At 36.6% G+C, this 24,258-nt stretch overlaps 1 protein-coding gene across 2 annotated transcripts in view; it reads left to right on the top strand.

Moving 5' to 3' along the window:
- The window catches only part of LOC110033858 (nicotinamide/nicotinic acid mononucleotide adenylyltransferase), an 86,247-nt gene that overhangs the window by 42,693 nt on the left and 19,296 nt on the right, over positions 1 to 24,258 (top strand). For both annotated transcript variants that reach the window (XR_002294994.1, XM_020737988.1), the window contains exons 5-6: positions 8,563 to 8,648; positions 8,777 to 8,860. Coding sequence is in view for 1 of the 2 variants with exons in the window: in XM_020737988.1 (XP_020593647.1) it covers positions 8,563 to 8,648; positions 8,777 to 8,860 (170 nt within the window). In the remaining variant the exon portion in view is untranslated. The remainder of the gene's footprint in view (positions 1 to 8,562; positions 8,649 to 8,776; positions 8,861 to 24,258) is intronic.

Raw genomic sequence — 24,258 nt, 5'->3', positions numbered from 1 at the left:
CCACGTAGGAGATGTCTACCACAATTTGGGTTTCATTTAGAAGCCATCTAGTCGCTGCCCACCTCTGTTCAGATTCGTAGGAAGCCACATAGGTGTCGCCCATTGCTGTTTGGGTTCATAGGAACTCATAAAAGTGTTATTCGAGATTCCTAGCTACTGTCCGGAGTCGTAGGATCACCGTACACATTCACTAGTATATTACCGGAGCCGTAGGAGATCGTAGGATCACCATACTAGCTCGCTAGTTGCAGTCAGGAGTTGTAGGAGGCCTTAGGATCACCTCTTTTGGGAATTCCTAACTGTTACTACAACTTGTTCTACTGTTTACTATTTTCTTTCTTTGCAATTTATTTAAAATCTCTGCAAATTATATTGTGCTTTGTGAGTTAAACATGCAACAGGAATATCAGCAGCAGATACGTCACATACGCTGGTACATTTTATTTGTTGTTGTTTCTTTATTTTATTGCAATTACTCTTGCTCTAACCCATTATGCAGGTACTGAATACGATCTCACTTTCAAAACAAAACAAATTTTCAAAATTAAACAACTTTTCAAAAAAAAAAAAACAAAACATAACACGTTCTTTCGAATTTACGGGAGTTCCTCGGAGGAGGTAACCCACGGTTGCTAACGAGATCTCCTCGGTTTAAATGGGTTTCACAACTCGTTTAAACTAAGTAAGTTCAAAAGAAAATAGTGATACCGGAAGGAGGGAGCCGTGAGATCCTAACCGGTGTCGCTATAATCAACTTGAACCCCCCATTGACAACCAAACTGAGACATTGAAACACACCTTGTAAAACTGTTTGAACTTTAGACATTAAGACTGTTACTGCGACGAGGAGCTCAGAGCAACTTCGTGGGCAGCACGACAAGGAGTTTGGAGTGAACTACATGTGGAGGTGGTCGCAATTCTACAACAGCAAAATGAGTCTACACCAACTGGAACTTTCCTAGTTTAAATAACCCATAGGACTTCGAGGTAGCTCGCCTAGCGCAACGTAATTCCTCTCTCTCTTTTAGGCTCTTGCACAGCTATGTTGTGCAGCGTAAGCCCTAACTCGTTTTAGGTTTCGAGGTTGTCATATAGAATGACGTAAAACATCTTATATTTGTGGGCTATTTGCATAACCAGTTGTTATGCAGGTATAAGTCCCAACTAATAAAATTGACAAGATTTAACATTCAAATAAAATCTTCTCTAAAACACAGCCACACAGTAGGATGGTTTGGGGGTCACTGAGGATTCCCTTCAGAATCTGTGACATCCCATACCCTTTACTTCCTTTGGACTCCTGAAAGGATTGTTCTCACTTGAGCCACTCCCACTTGTTTTTTTTCACGTCCTACCTTGAAAACCTGAACATTGAATTTTTGAATACTAGAACCACTGATCATTATCGAGAGTTTTCTCAAGTGATTCCCGTCACTTGGTATGTAATTAACTATAGAGGCTTGCCTCTATAGAGAACTTGGAACCGATGTATTAAATAAGGAGAATTTATCGGTCACATATAAAATTTCGCACACCAAATGGATGTCACAAACCTCGTAGTTTGTTTGATTGGGTCCATCGTCGCGGGGTACACTTATCTTTCGAGAAGGTATATCATTTGTGGTACCGGACACAATTATACAAATTATTGGGCAAATGAGATCCAGTCGGTCTCATTTTTTTAAAAAATTAAAATACACTATTTAATTATATACATATACCTTTTAGGTTAAATTAAATCATCTACTTTTCAAAACTATAAACAAAATACTTTTTGAAATCGAAAAAGTTGACGGACATGCATAAGATATTAATTAGTCATTATGATAAAATACTTATTTTAATATATTGATTTTTAAAATCTTTCAAATTAAAATTCTATTTGTAACATATGACATCCATCCATCTATAATAAATGAACTTGTTCCTCTTAATGCTCCATGATGGTCCATTTCTGGAGTGTTTGGCGGTTGATAGAAGCCACCCTCGAGGGTTTTTAATAGTCCGCATTGGTTCAGTATGAGTGTATTTTAATGTGTCACATTGAGGGCTAGGTGAGATCCCATGAACGGTACTGTTTTATGTATCCTTACGTTTGATGTTGCACATCGAGAGTATAGAGGAGGTTAAATTGATTTTGCCGAGGAAGCTAGTTATATATTTATGTGGTCGGTGAAAGCCTAGTTCAATGGCTGCAACCCATTGCATAAAGTCAAACAAAGGATTTTGACCATTGCTTGGAATCCTTGGCCAGAGTTTTACTCAATATAATATTTTATGGGAGAAGTCGCATATCCTTGAAAGGATCAATTAATGCCCTTTGAGATGTAATGCATATGCATACCACCTTAGGGCTATGGAGATTGTGTCCACTTGGACCTGTCTTTCCAGACCTTACTCGAGGCAAAAATTGCAATGCTTGCTTGGTGTGTTATTTGGGAGAATATTATTAGACCACAAGCTTGCTCAGAACATTGTCATGATTTCCTTTTGAGGCTGTAGTTAGGGATACCTCTCAGTCTTGATATGCTTACTATGGAGGTGCCAAAATTTGTTTTTGTGATGTTGCCAAGGTGTTGCATTGATCTTACTAGGAGATCAAATAGGAGGTGGATGATGTTGGGTCTTCGTCTTGGTTGTTAGTCAATGATGGTGGCAATGTTTCTCACATATGTGCTAAACTATTGCATGTAGAAGTTGTGTTTATAAAAAGAGTTTCATTGTTTTAAACATACATGAATATCTACTTACACAATCAAGTTGAGTACAATTAGTAGGCTGCCTTTTCTCTAACTTTGGGAAGTGGTTCTTACAAAGCAAATAGAAGTTGGGTGTTGATATCAGGGCAATCCATCTTTGAGAGAAGAAACATGCTTGACCTTATGTCAACAAATGAGATGATATTGAAAGATTAGTCGTTGAAGATGGATTGAATGGTCCTCTTAGAAGTGAAGAAAACATGAAATGTTTTTGGACAGTTGCAATGGCAAATGTTTCACAATCTAAATGCGACAAATGAGGCGACATGGAAGGCCATGGAGGTGAATGATAATGACAAGTTCTATCATCCTAGAAGTGAAAGTAGCATGTTGTTACGATGGTGGAGGAGACATCATAAGGTCTTAGGCTTTTGAGAATGTTTTTTTTGTTTACTTTTCTTGGAGGCAATAGATGAGTTGGCACAAAATGTCATAGACATAATTGAGGGATGATCCTCATTTTAGAGGTTGAATAACCTAACTTGAAAATTGCGTGTGAGGAGGCGCAAGATGGTTGTGGTGGTTATCAAGGTTAGTTGGGATTAATTTTCTTTTGGAGGTGTGGATGACACAACGTGGAGGCATCATGCTAAGTGGTGCCAGAAGGTTTTGACTAAGGGAAGTTGAAGCGAGCTTTCTTTTTCAAGGTAGATATTAATTGAATGCGGGTGACTAGGCAACTTTAGAAGGTCGTGGCAGTTACGATGGTCTTCTTTCTGTAGGTAGCGTCACAATAAGATTTTGGAGGTGATTGATGGTGGTTGAGATGATGGTCCTCATTTTGCAATGATGAAAGGTTAAGTTAGGGGCTATTTGATTGGCTGAAAAATAATGCAATATAAAATGAATGTAGAGCAAAAATAATGTATTGTATTTAAAATACTTTGAAATTATTTGGTTAAGTATAAAATAAATGTACAATTTCATATATATTTTTTATTTTGTTTAAAGTAAAATGAAAATAATGTATTTAAAAAATAATGTGTTAGCTTACGGTGGTGGGTGAAGGTGGCGAACGGCTTGCAGTGGGTGAAGAATTATTTGTGGTTGCTGGTGTTGGTACCAGCGGTAGTCCGAGGGTGGCAATAGTCAACACTAACGGCGCGGGCGACCGAGAGGTGGCTTGTTGGGCGATGCAGCTATAGCTTCTGACTAAAAGCATGGGCATTTTGCTTGGAAATGTGCATTTGGAAACTAGTTAAATCTATCAAATTCAAAATACATAAAAAATGAATTAAGGAATGAATTCTAAATTCATTCATATTTTACACAGTATTTGTATTTCTTTGGATCAAACATCAAAATTTTTAATTTCCCTGTAAAGGAATTGCAATGCATTGATTTTTTAGCAGACCAAACAACCCCTAATGTAAATCGACAGATGACTGAGGGCACTACAACTTAAAGTTGACAACTGATTGATGACAGTTGAGACAATCTCTTTCATGAAAGTAAGGGGCACTGGACGTCCCAAAGTCGATTTGAGATTTAGGGTGGTTGGGGTAATCTCTCTCTTAGGAGGGAAGGCTAAACAACTCAAAATTAGTAGGCAAGGATGGGTGGGATAGTTATAAGGGACATTTTATTGACCATGTTGTTATGAGGGTGCCTAGCTTAAGGGAAAATTTATCTTTTGTACATTTAAAGGCAATTTAGTCTTTTACTGTTATTATTTTTGGGTATAAACAGACTTGTTATGTCTAGGGTTAGTTTTCGTGCATGAGATTGAGTTGTGAGTCTTAGGTTTAGGTCTTGGCAGAGATTTATTTCCTCATGAATTGTAGGAATTGAGAGAGATCTTCTACCTCTTGAATTGTATGTGTTTATTTTTTGTATTTGTGTGAGTTGTTTGGATTATTGAAGAAAATATTCTAGTTTGCCATAATTTTTTGTGGAAAAACATGCCGATTTCCATCTTAGAGCATAGCAAATTGGTATTAGAGCCTAACCCTAGATACAGTAGTCCTAGGCCTCCTCTGTTGGTTCCAGCAGTCGCCTCCCTTTCCAAGAAACCAGCCTATCCCTGTTGCTTTTGCCGCTGATTTGCAGCTTGTGCCGAAATCAGTGTTGATCTGCAGCGTACTTGTAGCAGAAAGGAGTCTCCTTGTAACATCGCTGATTTACTTCTTCCTTTGCCACTAATTTGCAACTTCCTCTACCGCTGATCTGTAGCTTACTTGTACCAAAATTCGTGCTGATCTGCAGCATACTTGTGGCAGAAAGCAGTCTCCTTGTAACTTCGCTGATCTACCGTTATTTTACTTATTCCTCCGCCGCTGATCTACAACTTACCAATTATTATTCAAATCGACGGTCGGCATTCATTTTTGTGATATAGACCCATGAATCAATCGACGAAATTTCGGGGTGAAGGTATTTTCGTGCTTTGTGATCAAAATTTTTTCGGAGTGATGGAAATAAAAAATGTGCATTATTTAGAGAAAAAATTGGAGAAAGAGATCTGCCAAATCAGATCTAGGTTTGAAGAAAGTTCGCCACCATAAATGATAGATTTTTCTTCCATGAAAAATCGAATGGAAGACCGATTTGAGAGCATGGGGGAAATCCGAGAGATGCTAAAGTGGCTCATTGAGATGCAATCCAAAAACCTGTTGAGAGCTCAATTTACAATCCCTAACCAAAAGTTAATTGGAAAATTTGTGGCAAGTTTGAAAGGAAAAGTGATTGAATGTGAGGAACAAAAAGAAAATATCCACCATCACGAACCTTCTCTTAGGACTCCGATTAGGGGCAGATTAGAGGTTTCTGATGGATTCATTTGGGTGAAAACATGGAGAAGAGATTATGCCAAAGGTTTGGAGGAGCACGGAGAAGGGAGAGAAGCGGGGAGGGGATATGACTACGGTCGAAGGAAGGATTTGTACCCTCGATATATGGAGAGAAACAATAGAGGAAGAAGTTGGGGTAGAGATATTATAGTTAGGAAGTTGGAAATGCCAATTTTCGAAGGAGAAGACGCACATGAGTGAGTGTACCGGGCGGAGCGATACTTCGCAGTGAATAGATTAGATCGGGTGGAGAAACTCATGGCGGCAAGTTTTTGTTTGGAAGGGAAAGCTTAGCCCGATTTCAGTGGAGGAATGCTAGATATCTTATTCGTTCATGGGATGAACTTAAGAATTGTTTGTTGGAACGTTTTCGAGTCATTCGGGAAGACTTACACGAGAAATTCTATGTCTTGGCTTAGGAGGGGACGATCATGGAATATAGAGAGAGATTTAAACTACTGTCGGGACAACTGTGGGTGATTTTGTGAATCAAAACTAGAGAAAAATTTCATGAAGGGCTTAAAGCCTGACATTGAGCTAGCCCAGATAGTGGAGGATAAGAACCAAATGAAGAAAGCCAGGAGGAGCAGCACAAGTAAAGCGTTTTATGGAACTGCTGCAACCGTGATGATGCCAAAAGTTCAAACAGTGAAAGTCCAGGGAGACGCTGTATGCGACACAAATAATGGAACACGACAAGAGCAACACAAGCTTTTTACAGAGACAGGGATTCGGGAGAAACGAGTGAATGAGTTATGTTTTCGGTGTGATGAGAAGTTTATCCTGGGACGCTGTTGCAAGTATCGAAAATTATAAGCTCTCATTGTACCGGATGAAGAGCAGGTGATGAAGAAATAGAGACAGTTGTGGGGGAAGAGGAGGAACACTCTCATTATTTCCCACCTTGAGGACAAGTTGTCTTTTGGAAGCGGAGTATTGTTATAATGGTGCCTAGCCTAAGGGCAAATCTGCCTTTGGTACGCCTAAGTGCAATTTAATCTTTTATTATTACTATTGTTGGGTATAAATAGACTTGTTATGTCTAGGTTTAGTTTTCATACATGAGGGTTTATGCATAAGATTGTTGTTGTGAGTCTTAGGTTTAGGTCTTGAGAGAGATTTCCTGCCTCTCAAATTGTAGGAATTGGGAGAGATCGCCTACGTCTTGAATTGTAGGTATTTATTTTTTGTATTTGTGTCAGTTGTTTGGATTATTGAAGAAAATATTCGTGTTTACCATAAATTTATATGGAAAAACGTGTCAATTTCCGCCTCAGATCATAACACGTATCTCTTAGAAAGGGGGGAGGGGAATCCATATGACTTGTAGATGATAAGCAAGGGACATGGTAATGATCCAGTAACATTAGAAATGACTTTTTGAGTATATTAAAAATTTTGAGGGAGATATTTTGGCTCTTATTTGAAATTATCCAAGAAAAATTCTGGTTCTTATAATAACAAATAGATTGGGTTGCACCTTCTTTGTTAAAAAGTGATCAGACAATCTCATTATTGGTAGAGGTCCACTGACACCTTAGTTTTCAGTTAACACAAAAAATTTATCATCTTTTACATTTTTCAATGCCACTAATCAAATGAAGTTGATGGATATAAATTTTGTCGGTAAGATAGTTATAAATAAATCCAAGAAGGTTCATTAATCAAATTTTTTGTTTTTTGGATGTAAATGATTGGCTTTTTTTTTTTTTTTTTTTTTTTTTTTTTGTCGGATAGATTGTCTCATTGAGTGAAACCATTGGACATGAACGATTCATTTAAGTAATCTCTATATGGCCTATATGAACCTAGGGATGTCATAACTTTGTTGAACAAATTACAAATGCATCTTGTTGTGATTAGGAACACCATGGTGCTCTTTGTGTGAAGGGAAATGTTGGATTGGGTTGCCTTGTCCAGGCCAAGCCAACCTGCTTTGGCTTGTCTTGTTTGGGTCCTTTTTATGCTTCAATTTAGTTGTTTTTGGAGTTATTGGAATAGTTTGAGTGAGCTGATCAATTGAGCAGTTATGTTGCATGGATACAGATACGGCGATACGGACACGACACGAGGCATTTTTGTTATTGAAAATATAGGACACAGATGAACATCAAACACAACATTATAATAAAATTATAAAATAATTTGTATAAATTAAATAATCAAAATATTAAGAATAATATCAAGAGCATAAAAAATTTAATAACAATAATTTTGAAAATTTTTTAGTTAATATGAACTTTCTATTTAATGGACAACAAGATAGATCTATATAGGTTTAACCTTTAAAGAAAAAATAAATTATTATTTTTTATTTTAATTATAAAATTATATCATATATATTTATTTTTCAAGAAAGATTTTAAAAAAATAAATTTACTAATGAAGGGACACTTGTCTCTTTTTTCAATACTATTTAAATTGGACACGTTGTGGCCGTGTCCGACACATATCTGGGGCGTGTCCGACATGTGTTCATGTCTGTGGCATGTTTGACACTGCACGACTCTTTAATCCGGAGCATCTGTGCATCATAGTTGAGCAGTAAACTTGCATTATTTGGACATCATTTTGTTCTTGAGAAAATGATTAAATCTTATTTATAGTAGGTTAGTTTCTTTTTGAGTACTCTAGCCTGCTGTGTCAAAAACTGTGCTTTCATAATCAGAGGTTTTTACAATTTCTACAATTATCATGTAGTATTCTGACATATAAATAGATTTTGTCACTACTAATCAGTGGAATTAGTTTGCTTATTAAATTCTTTGCTAATTATTCATATACTATAGCTTTTATATTGCTAAAATCATCGCAGTATATTGACTTATCAGATTATATGCTCGATTATGTTCTATCTTTAATATCGCCTTTGTTGATCTTTCATATATATTGCTTGTACTTATACCATATGCTGTTGATTTCTATGCATATGTTTGGGTGTGTGATGATTTACATTGTGCTTTTTTCTTTGGACGCTTAGCTAATGCATTCTGTGTAATGTGTTATTTGCTTAGAGCTTGCAAAAGATGCATTAAATATGCGTGGATATAATGTTGTGGGAGGATATATGTCACCCGTTAATGATGCCTATAAAAAAGAGGTACCTTTTACCTTTTCCTTTAACTCGTCATCCTCTTCTGTGTATATGCTAAACAAAAAAGTGGTACCTTTTAGTGCTTGATTATGCTTGTGTCTTTTTTTCCTAATACTGTTTAGGAATAACTATAGGGCTTGTTACCAGCTGCTCATCGATTGAAAATGTGTGAAATTGCTTGCCAAAGCTCTTCCTTTGTAACAGTAGATCCATGGGAGGTAAGCCATTCCATATTGAACTTGCCATCATATATATATTTTTTAATTTTGGAAGTCTTGCTTGTTCCCCACGTAGTGGGATTAAGGCTTTGTTGTTGTTGTTGGAAGTCTTGCTTGTTATATGTGCATATTATTAAAAGGTTAGCAAATACTTTTATACTGCTCAGGATCATTTTTTATTTGGTTATGAGTTGATTGTATTGCTTGATGTAGTTCAGTTAAATCTCTTTAATTGTCATGTTTTTCCATAGAGACAATAACTATTGATGACTTGAGGAACTTAGATTTTGTTTCCAAGTTTTTTCAATTCTATTCCAAACTATATTCCAGGTGAAAACTAAAAAATAACACAAACATGACCAAATCTATTTGTACAAGATAGAGCACTAAGTACAATAATGACGGTTCCACTCAACTAAACTTGTCAGTTTTAAGCTAGATGAAACTTATAAATGCTTATAGACAAGGACTAGCCAAGTGTATGGAAGCCGGTTTGCACAAAATTGATGAATCAACTCAATTACACATCAAGCACCAAACAACACATTTTGTAAGGTTTTTCACAATATATGTTGGCGATGCTGAGAATGTTTTATGCTAAGAGTAAGAGTATGACAATGCAAACACGGGTATGAAGATTACGTAACAGCAATTGCACAATGTCATGTTACTCCCGTATGAATTTAGATCATTAAATGAAGGAAGTAGTTGTGTGAGTAAAGAAATCTAATGACGGAGATGGATAGGACAATTTTTCATGCGGTTGGACACCCAGTTGAGCTACATCCATTCCTGAGCACACCATTGTTTAGGATTCCACTACACTTTCTCCTGTTGTTGTAGAACTCTCTCTTTGATGGTGGAGTAACCAAAACATATTATGATTTGTCTCCTGCCTCCTGCTCTTGTTGGCATATTTGATTAGTTTCCAATGCATTAAGCTACTCATTAATTTGGCTTATTGGTTTGTTTGGCTGATCATGTTTGCTAGAAACTATCTTAGTTTATTTTGTAAGATAGTTAAAGTATCATCGTTGGGGTGATTTTTTAAATGTTTTTGATAATTCACCCAACTTATAGATGGCAATTTTGAAACCAACCTTGCCTCTAAGATATCAATTTGATATAGGACTATTATTGGTTTAGGGTTATTAATGCAACCTAGGATTAGCTGCTCAATGTAAACAAACAAAAAAGCATAATATGCAGTTTTCCAACTATTAATTGTAAAAATAAGTATATGCTACATTTGCTACAATTAAATATTTAATTGTTATCGAAATATGAAGTTCCACCTGAAAATAACCAGAGGATATAAAATTTCAGCATTGATCAAATTCCACACTATGAAATAAAATTCGACAAATTTTAAACTTGATAATTTCTATCACACACCGCCAAATAAATATTTTAAGAGTAAGAACATGGATAAAAATAACCCAAAAGGAAGAACTAGGCTCACGTCACCCTGAAATACTCTTCTACCCTTGAAACATTTGAAGAATACACTTCCATCTATCACACACAAGAATTAAAAAAAAAATTGAAATTTTATTGTAATACTCAGTTTGAATCAGTCGCAATTTTTATTTTAAAAAAAAATTGAAGAATACCCTTTGGAATTCTTATTGGTTTAGTTAAAAACAACTAATTTCATCTCTCACATCACACAAGCAGTTTGAATCAGTCGCAATTTTCTCTATTTCCTTGTGAATTCATCCAAGAAGGCAAACCATTAACACTTAAGTTGAGTTTCTGCGATTTGTGGCAGTGAGTAATTTGGTACTGTTGTATTAACTGCATAACTATTTGAGGTTCGTCAGAACTGCCTTTAGGCTTGTAGGAAAATGAAATCAAATTTTGATTTCAGGTTTCTGTATATTAATTCTCGTAGATTAAGGGTTTGTTTGGGTGACTAGTTTTTAAAAAGATGGTTACAAAATTATGAAAGAGAAAACAACTTAGAAAGTTATGGTGACAAGTATATATATTTTTTTGCCAAAATAAAAATTTCATTGATGGGAAAAATATACAAAAATTTTAGCGAGCGGGTGCTTGGAACTCACTCACAGGACATACAAGACTCAAAGGTAACCAAAAAGTACAAGCATACCCCAAAAAAAGATGGACAATTTTCCCAAATGGTAAAAATGGTCCACCAGAGAGTTTAATCATGATGAGTGGACTTTCCTCTCTCCCTAGATATCCAAAATGTTGGTTAACAATTTTTTACAACCACCGTCTTTAATATGTCAGTTAAAAATAAGAGCTTCCCACCACAAAAATTTTTAAAAAATAAAAAGAAAACAATTTTTCAAATAGAGCTATGTTGGCAATCTGAAATGCAAAGTAGGCAAAAGCTATCACAAACAGACCCTAAGAAATCGTACTTGGTCAAAAAATGCAAAATTTTACAATTATAATCTTATGCCTTCGATATTGTCCAGAAAAAGCATAGGCTTAAGTTTACAATCTTAATCATATGCCCTTTTAATTATCTTTAATTGATGGAAAAATCAATCACTTAACAAATTATGTGGTTCACCCATCATATTAGTGCTAATAAGTTGCTAATAGAAATTTTTTGGTGTGGCATTTTATTAGTGATCCATGTAATGTTTTACTTTGTATAAATTGGACAATGATGAGGTTTCTAGTTGGGCAGCAACAATGGTGATTATTTTTCATTTAAAAAAATCATTTGAACATTTTAATTAGAGTCATCAAATTTGATTTGAATGAAAGCCTTTTTCTTTGCTCCTCTTTATTTTTTTCCATGTATTCGTAAAATGTATGGTAGATATTTTGACGCAGGAGCCAGAGTTTTATTTTAATTAATTTCTTATTTTATGTGTTTTAGTGTGTTTTATGTCTTAGTAAGAGAGTAGATTTTGTAAATAGTGGTTGTTTTGTGTGGGTTAGGGATGTAGAATTTTTGTTTGGTTGTAATAACCTTTTCTGTATCATTCCGGGTTCAGAAGTATATTCAGTATCTTGGAGTGGTGCCCAGGCGGTAATCAACCTTCTTTCTTTCAGTTAATGCATTCTTTCTGTCAATATTTTGAGCAAATAGACCGAATGTGCTTTCATTCATAATAATATGTACAATCTATTTTAGGTACATAATATTCTGTATAATCTATTTTAAGTAAATTAATACATTTTCTTTATCTAAATATTTAGCTAAAAGGAAAGAATCCGTGCAAATATAATATTTCTTTCTTTGTAGCATGTGAAGAAAGAAACTCTTTATTTTGTTTGGTTTCATTTATTCCTAATTGATATCTCCCCTCAAATTGATGCTAGCTGATCAAGAAGCTTCAATTTGCTGACAAGAAACTGATGACGCTATCAAGAAAAAGCCTTAGTAAATATATCAGTTGTTTGAAGATCAAAAGTGATTTGAGGAAGAGATATAACACCATTCTCATATGCTTCTCAAATGGAATGACAATCCACTTCAATGTGTTTTGTGTGCTCATGAAAGACGGGATTAACAACAACCTGGATAGCGCTAGTATTATCTGCATGAAAAGAAGTAGACTCAAGCTGAGGAAAACCAAGCTCAACCAACACACCATGAAGCCAAATGATCTCGGAACGAGCAGAGGACATAGCACGATATTTTGATTCAGTAGATAACTTAGACACTCGATCTTGTTTCTTGCTCTTCCAAGAGATTAAAGTGTTGCCGAGAAACGTGCACCATTTTGAGCAAATAGGCTGAATGTATTTTCCTTTGCTTTCGTTCCATTAAATAATAGTTTGTACAATATATTATAGGTACATAATATTCTGTATAATCTATTTTAGTAACTTAATTAATACATATTTCTAATCTAAATATTCAGCTAAAAGGAAAGAATATGTGCATATATAATATTTCCTTCATTGCAACATTGTGAAGAAGGAAATTCTTTATTATGTCTGATTTAATTTATTCCTGATTGATACTTTCTCTTCCATGGGATTTTCAGTCCAAGCTTTTCTTGTTTTCTAAAATTTACGAAGTGCTGATTTTTTGTTTTTATATGGTTATTATGTCATCTTGGTATCAGAGCTTTGGGGTTCTTGTGTCCAAATCTTTCTTGAGCCAGCTGAGATTGTCTCTAGAGTCCTCCTGAGATTGGTTGGTGGATTTCATCTGTCGAGTTCATGCAATATTGGTTCTCGATGCTCTCCTCCACATCTCTACGGTGTTCTCTCTCAAATCTACCAGCAATCGCTGGCTGAATCGAGACTTCCTAATCCAGCCTTGAAGCAGTCCAGTCATATCCCTGCTGTCCTCTGGATTTCCTCTCAGCTTTCTGCTTTTTTCTTCTTCGCAGAATTGTCGACTCTGCAGATTTTGGTCTGCTGTTGACGCAAATTTGAAGCAGCACCTTGGCGGTTTCTCTTTGATGCACGATCTTTTTTGTTTTTCTTCCTTTTTTTGCAACAAAGCCACAAACATTATTGAAGGGAGGTTACTGCTCCATCAAAGAGATCGTCTTCTTCCTCTTTTGGGATGTTTAGTTGCTTTGGGCGAAGTCTATGATCCAGGAAGTTCTCCATACTTTCTCTGCCTTCTGAATTTATGTCCAGAATCTTAGAGAGCCTTGCGTTCAAGTTTTTTTGCTGCAGATTGCTGTCCAAGAATCTTGGATTTTTGTCGAAGAATCGTGCAGATCAAATTGATGATGCCACCAAGGAGGATCAATGACCACCCATTACAAGATTTGGTTGTGGAAGAATTTCAACAAAAAATTCATCGTCTACAAACAAGATTGACGCTTCTTGAACAACGAGATTTAGAAGAATGTCAAAATGAATCCGAAAATGAGGTGATCGACGAGGAAGAAGCTAACCCATTCAATCACGAGACATCTAATGGCGATGAACAACCTCTTTGTAAGTTGAGGCGTGGAAGTCAATGGAAATCTCTAGACTTCAGAATCAAAATCAACCTTCTTGATTTTGATAGAAGATTGAATTTCGATGAATTCATCAATTGGTTATAGTTGAATGAATTCTGGAATTCAAGGAAGTGTCACTAGATCCTATCGTCAAACTAGTGGCGATCAAATTGATGAAGAACGCCTCACTCTGGTGGGAAAACTTAAAGAGAATTCGACAAAGGGAGGGAAAATCCAAGTAAAGAGAATTCGACAAAGGGAGGGAAAATCTAAGTACACGCATGGACCAAAATGAAGAAAGAAATGCAACGAAAATTCTTACCCGAGCATCACAGAGTTTTCATTCAGCTTCATAATCTTCATCTACATGATTTATCTGTGTAGGAATATATTGTTGAATTCGAATAATTGTGGCTGACGAGCAATCTTTCCAAACCTGAAGAGCACAATATTGCATGTTTTTTCGGCGGTCTACGATCATTTATCGCTAATTTGGTTCATTTACAATCATTTCGGATGTTATAGAAAGTGATTAACTTGGCGGTGACGGTTGAGAAGCGGCAAAAATTGAGTAGGAACACCCTAATACGTATTCCTACCAATGATTTGGGCGGTTCCAACAAATCAGTCTAATTTCTGGCACATACTAGCGGTTGAAATGTTGAAAACAACAACAAAATTGCTTTCCAGTTGCAAGGGACTGGTACCACAACAAGGGAAGGAACTACATATGGTATACGATGCTTCAAATATTATGGGTTTCGACATAGTCTCGAATTGTCCTAATTTGTGCATTGTTTCATTGGTGGACAAGGTTGATCTAGAGGAAAATGAAGTGGTGGAAGAAGAAGATACTGATCTAACAAGGGACTAAATCCTACAAGGGGAATTACTTGTGATAAGATGTCTCCTAACTGTCAAACAATCTTCCAATAAATATTAGTTACGACATAACATTTTTAGAATCTTGCGCACAGATCGAGACAAGGTTTGTAACCTTATCATCGACGATAAAAGTTGTGAGATCGTGGTTGCAACAATCATGGTAGAGAAGCTTGATCTAACTATTCAACCTCATCCACTTTCCTATCAACTACCGTGGCTCAAGAAGGAGGTTGTTGAATTTAAAGACAACCGACAATGCATTATAGTTTTTGATCTGTTGGATACTTCAGGAAGATGTTTTATGTGATGTAATTCCTATGGACTTTTGTCCACTTATTGCTTGGTCGGCCTTAGCTATATGATCGCCATACAATTTATGATGGGTATGCTAATACTTAATCCTTTATCAAAGAGGGAATTCAAACCACTTTGGTCCCAATAAAAGAGGAGAGTCGGGTGGGGATTGAAATCAACAATTTTATGCATTCATTGCTTTCTAAAGATCTTAAGGATACAATTATGGGGTACCTCTTGATCATAACTGAGAGTTCCATACAATTACCTACAAACCCTTTCGAAGTGCAAAGATTAATACAACCATTCGAAGAAATATTTCAAGGAGAGATTCCCTTCATGACTGTCTCTTTTGAGAGAGGTGCAATATGCCATTAACCTTGTGTTTGATTCGATCATTCCCAACAAACCTATATATAGGATGTCTCCAAAGAAGCATGAAGAACTTCAACGCCAAGTGTATGAGTTGATCCACAAAGGCTTGGGGAGACATAATGCTAGCCTATGAACAATTTTAGGTGTCATGGTTCCAAAGAATGATGGGTTTGATGATTTGGTTTTGGAAGATGTTTGAATCACCAATGCATGCTCGTTTTTTATCGGTTGGATACTTCAGGAACATGTTTTATGTGATGTAATTCCTATGGATGATTATCCACTTATTGCTTGGCCGGCCTTAGCAATATGATTGTACTACAAGTGTAAAATAGCGTCAAACATTTGTGTAGGAATTTTTTTACGCACACGAATCAAACTCTGCAACTGTTATGTGATATAAAATAGTTGATGTTATATACCAGGGAATTTACATCGGATTATCCTCTATATTTTTTACACAAAAGACTAATACATTGCGACAAAATTTATAGTAGCGTTGCGAAGGTTTTGTAGTCTGATTTGCATCAAATAAATCAACGCAAAATGTTTACTTAAAAACGTCAAATAAATCTGACGCAACAGAGATGAAGAACTTAAATACCCATTCCACGCTCTCCATTTCATTTCCTTCTTTTTGCGCCCCTAAAACCCTCACATCTACTCCCCTCCCTCTCGCCATCGACAATTGTCGTACCTCTCTGTCGCTTTCGCACCACCGTTGCCCGTAACACTCATCCTAGCCTGATGCGCTCAATCTCCTTGTTGGGACCAAGTGAGGAATATGTAATGTGTTATATATTTGCCTCATTTTTTCCCTTTAAAATTTTGGTATGTATGTAAGTTTTGAGGTTTAGGTGTTAGGTATGTACATACATAAGATATAAGTGGTATGTATGCAAATCTTTTTATGCATTGAAGTTTAGGTGTTATCTATGCATATACATAAGCATTGAGTGGTATTTATGAGAATTTAGCTATATATTATATATATACATAAGTATTGAGTGGTATTTATGAGAATTTACCTATATATTATATATATACATAAATATTGAGTGTTGGCTATGTATATACATAAGTTCATGTGTTAGATGGGGATGTTATTAGTATAATTCAAGTTGGTTGGTTGAAGTAGTGGAGTAATGCAACGGGTCTATTATTCAAAGTGACAATGATGTAGACGAGAATGTTATTAGTAGAATTAAAGTTTGTTGGTTGAAGTAATGGAGTAATGCATTGATTGTATTGTTCAAATTGATGGTGATATAGATGGGGATGTTATTTGTAGAATTCACGTTGACTGGCTGAAATGGTGGAATGCATTGGGTATATTGTTCAAAGTGATGACGATTTTGATGGGGATGTTATAATTTGTAGAATTCACATTGACTGGTTGAAGTAGAAGAATGCATCAAATTAAAGTAGAGTAATGCAACGGGTCTATTATTCAAAGTGACAATGATGTAGACGAGAATGTTATTAGTAGAATTAAAGTTTGTTGGTTGAAGTAATGGAGTAATGCATCGATTGTATTGTTCAAATTGATGGTGATATAGATGGGGATGTTATTTGTAGAATTCACGTTGACTGGCTGAAATGGTGGAATGCATTGGGTATATTGTTCAAAGTGATGACGATTTTGATGGGGATGTTATAATTTGTAGAATTCACATTGACTGGTTGAAGTAGAAGAATGCATCAAATTAAAGTAGAGTAATGCAACGGGTCTATTATTCAAAGTGACAATGATGTAGACGAGAATGTTATTAGTAGAATTAAAGTTTGTTGGTTGAAGTAATGGAGTAATGCATCGATTGTATTGTTCAAATTGATGGTGATATAGATGGGGATGTTATTTGTAGAATTCACGTTGACTGGCTGAAATGGTGGAATGCATTGGGTATATTGTTCAAAGTGATGACGATTTTGATGGGGATGTTATAATTTGTAGAATTCACATTGACTGGTTGAAGTAGAAGAATGCATCAAATTGTTGTTCAAAATGACTGTGATATAGATTGAGATTTTATCAGTGGAATTCAAGTTGGTTGGTTGAAGTAGAGTAATGCATTGGGTCTATTATGTGATACAAAATTACCACTTATACTACAAGGAAAATTTTATATGATGGTGTTGAGACTTGTAGTATTCTATGAGAATGCTTAGGTGGTGCCTAGAGACAAAATGATAAATTGATTTATATGTGATAGGGTTATCGTAGATCGAGTGACGAACAAGATTAGATAGAGATGTATTATACATGCTTTTATCACATTAAATGTTGACCAACTGTGAGCCTTGGGAGATCCCGACATCTGTTTGACTAAATAATGTCGACTTCAAACATTGATCGGTATCGACTAATTTTTATTTTTTGTAAAAATTGCATTGATCTGTAAAGCTACATTTATGTTGCAGATGAGTATTCATAATTTGAGATCTTGGATGTATAATAGATTGTATACAAGACGAAAATGACTCACTGATGAGTTTTTGAATGGTTGAGAAATTCATGCAGGGGGCATCACAACTACTCATTTATCGTTCAGGGAGTATGTTTCAGTGACCTTGTGCGAAGCACAATAATCAAGCGTATATGTGCTCCGAAGAGGTTAAGTTGGTTCATAATTGCAAGAGATTCAAACCAAATTATTGGTACCAGACTGCACATGGTTAGCAAAAACCAAAAGTTAACTATGAATAAGGAGGTGTCTCAATAAGTTATGGCCCTCCAACAAAGGAATATGATCCTGGCCATAGAATAAATGGTTCATGATGCTCACAGAGCTCATTTTGTTGAGAGGGTTCCACATGAATGTGAAACACAAAACAACAAATTATAAGAGTTGTATGACTTACTGAACGCTGCACAACAACCTTTATGGGATAGTTGTACTACACATACGGAGTTATCAGTGGCGCTGAGATGTTGAACATCAAATCTGATTTTAACATGCCCAAAAAAAATATTCAATCAAGTAGCAGCATTATTTAAAGAGAAACTCTACGGAAAATTTAGAGCCCGATGACTTGTACAGAACAAAAATGTTAGTTTCAAAGTTATGGTCACAATATGAGAAGATTGATTGTTGTGTTAGTGGTTGCATGATATATTACAAGGTTGACTTGCAGATTTTGTGGTACTGATAGATTCAAACAAATTGGGCGAAAGAGTAGAAAACAAAAAAATATTCTATACAACGTTTCTTTTATTTTCTGCTCATACCCTAGCTTCAGATGTTGTTCGCTTATATGTGCACAACTCTTCACATGACTTGACACAGTACTGAATCTATTGGTGATAATTCGACTCGTCATCTGTTAAATGGTGAGGTCTGGAGACATTTTGATCGTACCTACTCGAACTTTGCAGTTGAAACACGCAATGTTAAACTTGGCTTATATGCAGATGGCTTCACCCTGTATAGTTACGCCACAACCCCGTATTCATGTTGGCCAGTAATCTTTTCGTCATACAACTTGTCCTCCGATATGTATATGACAGTGTCTTCTTATTTCCGACGCTGATTATACCAGTCCACATATTCTAAAGAGAAAATTTGACATCTACTTAAAGCATTTATTGAAGAGTTTCACTTCTTATGGGAGACATTTGTGCTTACTTATGACTTCACTACGAAACATAATTCAGTTAACTTGAATTCTACAAATAAAATCTCCATCTACGTCACTGTCACTCTGAACAATATAACCGATGCACTATTTCACTACTTCAACCATGAGACTTGAATTCTACTAATAACATTGCCATCTATATCATCTTCACTTTGAACAAAGACTGGTTGCTTCACTCCTACTTCAACCAACAAACTTGAATTCTACTAATAATATCCCCACCTAACACCTAAGCTTATGTATATACATAGCTAACACTCAATACTTGTCTATATATTTATAGCTAGTTTTTCATACATATCACTCAATACTTATGTTTATACATAGCTAACACCTAAACTTCAATGCATAAGGAGATTTGCATACATACCACTGAAATCTTATATATATATACATACCTGTCGGCGAGGAAAAAAAGTGGTGAGGAGGGTGGCTTGGGGGAGTTGAGTCGCCCGTAAGTTGTTGGTCACCGGAATCGTAATCTCGTCGCCCGCCTCGGAATGACGTTTTAATTTACATATAGAAAATAAGTTTAAAATCAAATATGAAAATCAAACTGACCCCATATTTTTCATAGTTTAAATGAAAAAGCGCTTTACCTCAAACTCTGTATCTATCCCAAGGGATAAACACAAGATTTGAGGATGAGGCTCGATCAGATAAACTAAGATATATATGACGTTCGTTTGGTCTACAAAATCGTTTTATTTGCTCACAAATTCCCCTGTTTAATATGAAAAATTAAATAGAATTTATTTTAAGCTGGGTTCGGAATGGGTTCGGTAAGCTGGGTTCGGAAAAACTTTCTATAAGGGCAAGCCCTTATAGTTAATTACATCTTAAATGACCGAAATCACTTAAGAATACTCTCGAAAAAAATCAGGAAAAAATTATCTTCAAGGACTTAAAAAAGGATAAGACTTTTCAACGAAATCGGACAAAGAGGTGTGCAAAAGGGAATGATTCAAACTTGGAACATTTATTACAGAATCCAAAGAAAGAAGAATTAGTGGATGTCACAGATCCAGAGGAGATCATCGGTGACTTCCCAGTCTACCCTATGGTTTGACCTCAGTTTCAGGGAAGAAAAATATTTAAGTGTTTTATCCTACCACTTTTATTTAATTATGGTTTATATTTGTGTGAAACGATCACACAAATAGTCTAGAAGATGTAAGGATTTAAGTCGTGTAAGGATTTAAGTCGTGAAGGAGTCGTGAAGGACGACAACCTCGAAATCCTAAAACGGGTTAGGGCTTAGATCGTACAACAGAGCTACACAAATGTCTAATGAAAAGATTGAGGATTTATGTTGCACAACCTCGAAATCCTATGGATTGTTGTTTTAATTTCTAGGAAAGGAATGATTTAGCTGGGGAAGACAAGTTCTGCTGTTGAAGATGGTCGTGTTGCCTACCACGCTAAATCCAAGCTTCTTGTCGTGACGAGTTTAAGTTTTCTAGGGTGTCAAGTTATGATGTCAAATCAAACGACCCTCTGGTACTAGTCCTCTAAACACCTTATATGGAAATGAGACATGCTTAAGGCTTTGCAATATAAAATGTACAGTACAGGGCAAACAGTAGAAAACACAATAAAAGAAACAGTATACATGTTATACATGACAGTAGCAGGTATAGTAGAAGAAGCAGTATAACATGCTATATAGAGTGATGACAAGTACAGTAAAAGGAACAGTATAACATGTTTTACAGAACAGTAGCAGGTATAAACAGGAATAGAATAACATGTTGTACATGGTAGTAACAGGTATAAACAAAAATAGTATAACATTCTGTAAATGTAAAACGAGCCTGTACGCCCGTGGGATCCATTGTTTCTTAAATATAGCAAGCTGAAAGGTATTGCAAAAAGCTAAGTCTGGAAGAAAAGCCATCCGGGAAATCCAAAAAATAGTGTAACGATGACTCATGACCGAAAACTCGAGAGAAGACTCAAGTAAACATCTTCAAAAAAATTTCGAAGAGATCTTGAAGAAAAGAAAAGAAACACGAGTGTTTTGTCCAAAGTTTTGATAAAACAAAAAGTTCAGGTAAGGAGGACCACAAGCATTTGTGTAGGGCTAGGCTCAGATATATTTATATGTACTCGAGGGTCCACGAAGGCTACTCGGTCACCCGAACCCCGAATGTATAGAAGCCGCCACTCGTCTAGAAGTGTATCCTGAACCTCGCATAAATGACTACTTCTCAGCCTAAACAGGTATTCGTCAGGTGGACAATCGATTTTAAAAATGTATTTTAAAATTTATGTTTTTGGCATGTACATAGGTCTTCAAAAAAAGAGATTATCAAATTTTATTTTATAGTGAAAAATATATTTTTATTTTTTGAAATAAGTTTTAACAAATTTTTTTTTTATTGTTCACAAGTCGATTACGTTGTCGGGAGTGAGACTGCCAACTATCTAAGGAGGTTCGAGCCAACTTTCGCTAGACTTATGTCGGTGAAGGATACTCTATTTTATTTTTTATCAAAATACCTGGATCTTGATGTTATAGGATAGGATATCTTTCTGCTCTATCTTCGGTGTGTCTTTATCATCACCACCATACGCCAAAAAAAAAACTACTTGTGACCTTGCTTGATGGTTTCACGTATAGCAAAAGACTATACGCGGACACTTATGCGTCGGACATAAGCATCGAAAACCGAACCAAAAAGCAAGGAAAGAAAAGAACAAAAATGGGGTGAGAGAGAGGAGATACTGATCCATCTAAAACACCGAAAAGGAGAATATATCAGTTCTCAAAACTCCTATCGAAAAGACCTGGAAAAGTAGGGCCCAATGTCTTTTCTAACAAATATAAAATGTCATTTTGCGCTGATTTTTCAAACCCCATGTTGATATCAAAATCTTCCAACTTCCAAATTACTCCATAGCCTCACATATCAAATAAGCATAAAATCTTCCCATAAAATCAAATAAATGCTCACGACCGGGGTTAATACAAAGAGATAAACAGCAGGTAAGGCTCTCGGTTAGGGCAACAAAAAGGAAAGGGGGAGACTATTAAAGCTCACGACTAAAGGCAGCAAGGGATAACTGCTGAAGCCCACGACCAAAGGCAACCCAAGGCACAAGTAAGGCTCACGGCTAAAGCAACTCAAGGCAATTATATGAATATATTTGATATACATAGGAGAGTGAATGGACAAACCCTCACAAAGTCTCTAAACCGACTCCGAAGCATTGTAAGCAGGGCCCACAGCTAAGACCAAAGCCAACACGAGGCAAAGGGAAAGGGAAGGCTCACGACCTAGGCTGAGTCCACGGCATAAGGCAAAGTCCACGACCAAAGCAAAAGCCAGGCTTCAATAAACTCAACACCCAAATCTTCCCAAAATAAGAAGAGCCACCAAAGTAAAAAGGAAGAACCCTCAATAGGCAAGAACCGAGATCCAACACAAAACCAAAGCCGAACCAAAATTTTCACCAAATTCCAGACCAGTTAAAGGCCAAACCGGGCCAAGCAAGGCCAGAACCCGAACCCAGCAAGGGTAAAAAACCAGGCTGCAATTGAGACCTCCAATACTAAGACATAATAAGAGTTAGAGTAGTATTCTCATGCTTTTAAGACATTTCAAAATAGAGCTATCACATACTTTGAGTGAAAATGGATGAAAGTTTCACAATACATATACTAACATGCTCATGAGAGGGGCCAAATTATTCCAAGGCTATCCTTTTAATTGTTTTTAATATAAATATGCCTCAGAAGGTAGGAATCATGCAATGACTTCAGCACATTAGATAAGCAAAGTAAAGGAGAGAATTAATAGCATGCCACATTGCTTAACCAAATCTAACTTCGAGCACTACACCACAAGATCATCACAAGAGGCTCGGCAAGGCCATAACCGAGAGCCAGTAAAGCACCGAGAATGTGAGGGGGAGGGAAATACACACCCTCAAGCTTTTAAATGTCATTCCCATATAACAAATGTATAAAGAGTAAGCTAGAACATGTTTAGGAAAGGTAAATAGTAATCTCCCTATTCTAGCATGCCAATAGGGCTCGACAGAGAACAAGGACTAGCACACATAAAGCACAGGGGCTTGGTAAAGAGCAGGGCCGAACGCAGACAGCGCACTGGGGGAGGGAGAAGAAGGTACCTCTTTGAAACAAAAAAAAAGGTAACACAGAAACTCTAAAAGCACTCCAGAACTTCACTTCCTCTCCCAACAGCGGGAGGAAACCAATTCAAGCACCAGAAGATCAAAGAAGTGAGTGAGAAAGAAAAAGAGCAGAGTTTTCTCCCTTAGAAAGATTTTCGGTCCCTTTTACGCTCCAAAACAGAGTTTCATATAGACCCGAGAAAAGGAGAGCGAATGATTAGAGGATCGCATGCGGATCTTCGAAGGATTGAGGGAGACAGAGGATATGATCCTCGCAGAGACCACGCTCTGCGGCAGGGAGGATCGAGAGCTGACGAGATAAGATACCCGCAGAGGATAGGATATGGGATGGGCGACCGCGAGAGGCGAGCGCGGGAACGAAATCTCCCAACGGCACGAAGAAGGGGCGGGTCAGACAATCGAACGAGCCACGCTAGGGCAGAGATAGGCCCACGGACGTGAAAGAATGAGGCGGGGGAGATAGATTTAGGTCAGGGATTTTAAACTAAGTTATTAATAATAATAATATATTATTTATTATTTTAATTAACACTTAAATAGGTATTTTCCCAAGACGCGTCGTCGCAATAAAACGAACGTCCCCAAAGCAAAATTGATGTTCCGAACGCATCAGCGCAATCCGTTTCGTCATCCGGAGTCGTCCGGGCAACCTCATCGCCGCTCGGGCCAAGAACGCGTCGCGGTCCAAATCCCACGAAAATTTCGGCTCAAATTCGACTAAATAGGACGACGGAGAGCGCAGCGGCGCCGAATCAATGAGTAAAGTCAATCCTAAGGTTGTCTGTCCTATAGGAATGCTCTCTGAGTTCCTTCGTAGTAGCTTTACCTGCCAAACAATAGCGGTCAAGACTACTACATGGAACGTTAAGTCGAGCAAAGAGAAGTCTAGAATTGCTAATGGGGAGGGCTCTTTCACTAGTTTTCTAGGAGTAGTCGACAGAAAGGTCCTACGGCTAGATCCTAGACTACTAAGGAGGGGAAGACTACACATCGACCGAAAGCGAGGTCAACAATACCTAACAGCAAAACTTTAAATCTTACATACATCCCAAAATTTTAAAAGGAAAAAATGAGGTAAATATATAACACATTATCTTTTCCTCGATCGGTCACAACCGTGAGATCGAGCGGTGACGATTTAGGGTCAGG

Source organism: Phalaenopsis equestris, unplaced genomic scaffold, assembly GCF_001263595.1.
Source record: "Phalaenopsis equestris unplaced genomic scaffold, ASM126359v1 Scaffold001307, whole genome shotgun sequence".
Lineage (NCBI taxonomy): Eukaryota > Viridiplantae > Streptophyta > Magnoliopsida > Asparagales > Orchidaceae > Phalaenopsis > Phalaenopsis equestris.
The sequence above is the reverse complement of the archived record's forward strand: the minus strand, read 5'-3'. Positions and strand labels throughout refer to the sequence as shown.